General features: G+C 34.6%; 1 protein-coding gene across 1 annotated transcript in view; it reads left to right on the top strand.

The window, feature by feature from the left end:
- LOC110459623 (mucin-5AC-like) overlaps window positions 1–5,051 on the top strand; it is a 46,252-nt gene that overhangs the window by 30,268 nt on the left and 10,933 nt on the right. The window contains exons 9-12 of the mRNA XM_021511969.1: window positions 1,085–1,221; window positions 2,598–2,786; window positions 3,143–3,191; window positions 3,767–3,866. Of these exons, the coding sequence (XP_021367644.1) occupies window positions 1,085–1,221; window positions 2,598–2,786; window positions 3,143–3,191; window positions 3,767–3,866 (475 nt within the window). The remainder of the gene's footprint in view (window positions 1–1,084; window positions 1,222–2,597; window positions 2,787–3,142; window positions 3,192–3,766; window positions 3,867–5,051) is intronic.

Raw genomic sequence — 5,051 nt, 5'->3', positions numbered from 1 at the left:
ACTGATATAGAGGTTGTTTTCTTTCCTTTGTCTTATTTTTCACTAATATAGACATTGTTTTCTTTCCTTTGTTTTATTTTTCACTGTTATAGACGTTGTTTTCTTTCCTTTGTCATATTTTCACTGTTATAGACGTTGTTTTCTTTCTCTTGTCTTATTTTTCACTGATAGAGAAGTTGTTTTCTTTCCTTTGTCTTATTTTTCACTGATATAGAGGTTGTTTTCTTTCCTTTGTCTTATCTTTCACTTATATAGAGGTTGTTTTCTTTCCATTGTTTTATTTTTCACTGGTATAGAAGTTGTTTTCTTTCCTTTGTCTTTTGAACATCTGAATGTGCCACGGTCAGGGTCACGTTCAAGTTACCTTTAGATGAACCAATCAGAAGCGCGCTGCCAAAAGTTTGCCAGCGAATCGGAATATCATGGTTGATAGATAATAGCTAGGGGTATCGAACAAATTAGTTTTTCAAAACAAATATGGCGGCGGGAACTGACGTTTCTACGTCGCCAAGGAAAACATACCAAATGGGTAATAATTGCGTAGGCAACACTGCTATACAGTCCTCCTTCTCTAATAAAGCTTTGAATATCTTTTTCTGTTCGGGTTTCAGATTATTCAATCTCAAATAACTTCAGAACTTTTGCATCATTCTCATCAATGTCCGCCATATTTGTTACAACTCCGAGCACCCTTTTGAAAGAGGGTCTCTGATTGGTCAAAATTTAATGAGTATTTATAAATATAAAGGTCTCCTGAACATGACCCTGACCGCGGCACACTCTGATATTCAGGTGTAGTACGAAGTTAACGAAGCCATGTAACATATGATTTTAATCAGATTGAACCATCTCTAACTTTTTTTTCAAACGTATCTTTCTTTAAAATCTGATATGTTTGAGGAGTTGTTTAACATTGGTTAATCTTGATTTAAGTGCTGCCCAATTTACAATGATAAAACCAAGTTGATATGTTTATACAAGCTGTATGTTGTGTGTCAGTTCAGATGCATCGACTTTATGTGACTTTTTTGCTACAATTGCATTTAATGACATTTTCAGACCACTGTATTACATTTGTATTCAGACAGTAAGGAGCGGCCATTATCAGTAACACTGTTGAAGAACTGGCGTAAAACTTCACCTCCACCATTAGTTGGTCTGGATCCTTTCCTTCAGAGAGAAGTCAACTTTATTAAACGAAAACAACAGGATGAATTTGAGGTGAGATTTAAACTTTTAAACAGAGCATTACGTATACACTTCCTGTCATGCTGAACATTATGTCAGGCACACTTATTATTATAATTAACATTATGTCAGGCACACTTATTATAATTAACATTATGTCAGGCACACTTATTATTATTAACTAACATTATGTCAGGCACACTTATTATTATTAATATGAAGTCACGCTTTGACTTAACATCTAGTCATACTGAACCCATCAAACTTAACCTCTAGTCATACTGAACCCATTAAACCTAACATCTAGTCATACTGAACCCATCAAACTTAATATCTAGTCATACTGAACCCATCAAAATTACCATCTAGTCATACTGAACCCATGAAACTTAACATCTAGTCATACCGAACCCATCAAACTTAACCTCTAGTCATACTGAACCCATCAAAATTACCATCTAGTCATACTGAACCCCCCAAACTTAACATCTAGTAATACTGAACCCATCAAACTTAACATCTAGTCATACTGAACCCTTCAAAATTAACATCTAGTCATACTGAACCCACCAAACTTAACATCTAGTAATACTGAACCCATCAAACTTAACATCTAGTAATACTGAACCAGTCAAACTTAAAATCTAGTCGTACTGAACCCATCAAACTTAACATCTAGTCATACTGAACCCATCAAACTTAACATCTAGTCATCAACAAAAAGAGGCAGTCCGGAAATCTTCTAAATAAAATTGAGATGGTGTTTTCGGTTCACATCAGTACAGTTCGTTCAGTAGTCACACTTGTGTAATTTGAATAACCTGCAAAAAGACTTTGTTCATGTGGAAAATTTTGAACGATTGAAAACCGAGGACTCTACTGACGGAATGTAGCAGCTGTTGGTGATAATAAGTAAGGTTTTGGATCAATCAATAACCCATTTATCACTATATGTGAGGTATGTGTTGTGTCATAGTAGATTTTTGTTGTCGGCACCTAAAACTCTCCGATATCAAACGGTGTGAGAGTATTCCATGCCTCAATACAGTAGTGCGTTCTGGTCCTACACCAGAAATCTATCTGTCTAAAGTCCAGTGGAAATTTGGGCTTAACATCAGTCATACTTAGCATCTGATCACACTTAGCATCATGTCTTAACCTCCTGTCGCCTCTGATATCCAGCCACACATTAGCATCCAATAATGTGCATGACATGTTGTCATTTTCTGTTGGACTTGTACTCTGAAAATAATATTAGAATAGGTGGTTTCTAAAGACAGGATTTAACTGTCATAGTCTTGCACAGAAGTTGTCTTTTAAGACAGGTTTTACTGTAAAAGTCCTACAAAGAGGTACTTTTTGATCAGAGTGGTCCTAAGATATCAGTAGTTCATGATTGTGTGTTATAGGAGGCAGACCACCAGATGGCACTGATGCTCAATGAGACGGAGTATGAGGAGAGCGGACAGCTAATAGAATGTGGCTGCTGTTACGGTGAAGTGCCATTTGAAAACATGATACAGTGTTATGAAGGACACCTGTTTTGTGATGACTGTCTCCAGAGGTATGCCAAGGAGGCGGTTTTTGGTGCTGGAAAGGTAAGACATGAACACTTGTTTGGAAGTATTGCACTTTTGATTTAGTTTGAGATTAGCTCACTTGGCTGTTATTGTTTCCAGTTCTTAAACTAACATGATGGAACTGAAAGGAGTCTAATTATGTTTAGAGAATGTTATATGCATATATGTTTGTACATGTACCTATAAGCCTAAGGGCTTTTGGCTAATAAAGAACTAGAACTTAATCGGGACTTAATAGAAATCGAATTTCTGAAGTAAAAACAAGGCGTAGAATGACCCACCATGGTAAGGCTGAATGATATAAAGGTAATAGATTGAAAGGACATGTGTTAGTACTATGAGCTATCAACTGATTCTATGACTGACTGTTGTAGGCAGACCTAATGTGTATGACAGAGGGTTGTGATGCCTCCTATCCTGTCAGTAAGTATAGATACTTCAACCCATGGTAGTACATTCTACCCCATCAATACTTAAGATCACTTCAATATCCGACATCCCATTCTTCTGATTAAGATAAAGACTCTATCAGGACATTTCATATGATACACAATTTATAAGCAAAATTTGATGTTTTACAGAAACAGAATTTGAATTTTTTCTTTTTGAAAACATCTGTTTCCTTTGTCAAGCAAAGAGTGCAAGTCATTGCAATTGGTGTTTGCTATATGAACCTGTATAAAATCAATATTTAACAACCTTAAGAAAATGAACTGATTTATGTGTTGATAAATCTTAAATTATCATTCCTGAAAAGAAATTGTTGAATGTACCTATTTCAGAGATATAAACATTTACTGTTACAGCCCAGTTAACATTTACTGTTACAGCCCAGTTAACATTTACTGTTACAGCCCAGTAAACATTTACTGTTACAGCCCAGTTAACATTTACTGTTACAGCCCAGTAAACATTTACTGTTACAGCCCAGTTAACATTTTCTGTTACAGCCCAGTTAACATTTACTGTTACAACCCAGTAAACATTTACTGTTACAGCCCAGTTAAGTAAAGCTCTCCCCAGCAGCATTTTGAGCAAATATGAAGACCGTGTCCAGGAAGAGAACTTGAATCTGGCTGACCTTTCCGACCTTGTAAGGTATGCATTAGAATTACAAATATTAGTATAAGCTACGTTTTGTAGCTTGTCTGTCTACCAGTATGATACCAGGTTGATGTCATCACAGATGTATCGATACATTATACTTAATTAATGTCATTGTAGGTGTCCTCACTGTGACTTTATACTGAATGTCATTGTATTTTTTTTTTTATCATATTTTATTTTTGATTGTTCACATGTTAGTATACAGTGGAGTACATGACAATTATTACATTGTATTTCATATTGTCTCGCATACTAATGAATTCTATATCTTCTTTTTCATTTTGTTTCTTTTTCCTGTACAATAACAACTGCTTGCGTTCTTATTTTTAGGTAGTAAATAATTCTAGATATGATTAACATCAATATTAAGAATGAGCAAAATATGAATTTAAATTCAATTAATCAATGTTCAATGCTGTGCTGATAATGGACCACTTCGCTACTACTTGGTCGGCTTTTGCACGGGGATATGACAGGATACATTGATTTTCAATTAGCTTATAGTATGATATTGCAGAACGGACCCCGCCAATAGTTGGCATTGTATGTTTGTTTCTGCATGAGTAAATATATTTCTTTATGATGATGATACACATATTCACACTTTCATTTTCAGGAGTGTCATCTATTCCGAATATAAAGGAAATATTTGACCATGGAAAATCAATATTACAATTAGTTACAAATTGTTGTCTTAAAAATGACCATAACGCACGTGTATGAGGACAATCCCAAAATAAATGCGTCAGCGTTTCTCTATTTACCGTACAAATATTACAAATTTCTGTTTCTGTAATGTTCATTTTCATTAGTCTAGAGTTTGTATAGAGTATTCCATGTAGCAATTTAAATTGAAAAGTTTGTAGTGTTGTGTCATCTGTTATATTGAAGGGTAGTTTGAAGTACATCTTCCAACTGTCATTTGTTATATCTAATCCCATTTTCCTTTGCCATTTTTGCATAGATGAAATAGGGAGATCTAGATATTGATTGACCAATACTGCATAAAAATCTCTAGTTATCTTTTCTTTCCCTTTTAGTATTTGTACATATTTGTTTTCTGGTACATCAATATTTTTCTTGTATGTTTTAATCACATTTTTCCATGAATTTGGGATAGATGCTAGTAAGCCATAGTACTCAACGAAGTTAATTTGGATATCATATTGAAGTTTA

Source organism: Mizuhopecten yessoensis, unplaced genomic scaffold, assembly GCF_002113885.1.
Source record: "Mizuhopecten yessoensis strain PY_sf001 unplaced genomic scaffold, ASM211388v2 scaffold10143, whole genome shotgun sequence".
NCBI classification, from domain to species: Eukaryota; Metazoa; Mollusca; class Bivalvia; order Pectinida; family Pectinidae; genus Mizuhopecten; species Mizuhopecten yessoensis.
The sequence above is the reverse complement of the archived record's forward strand: the minus strand, read 5'-3'. Positions and strand labels throughout refer to the sequence as shown.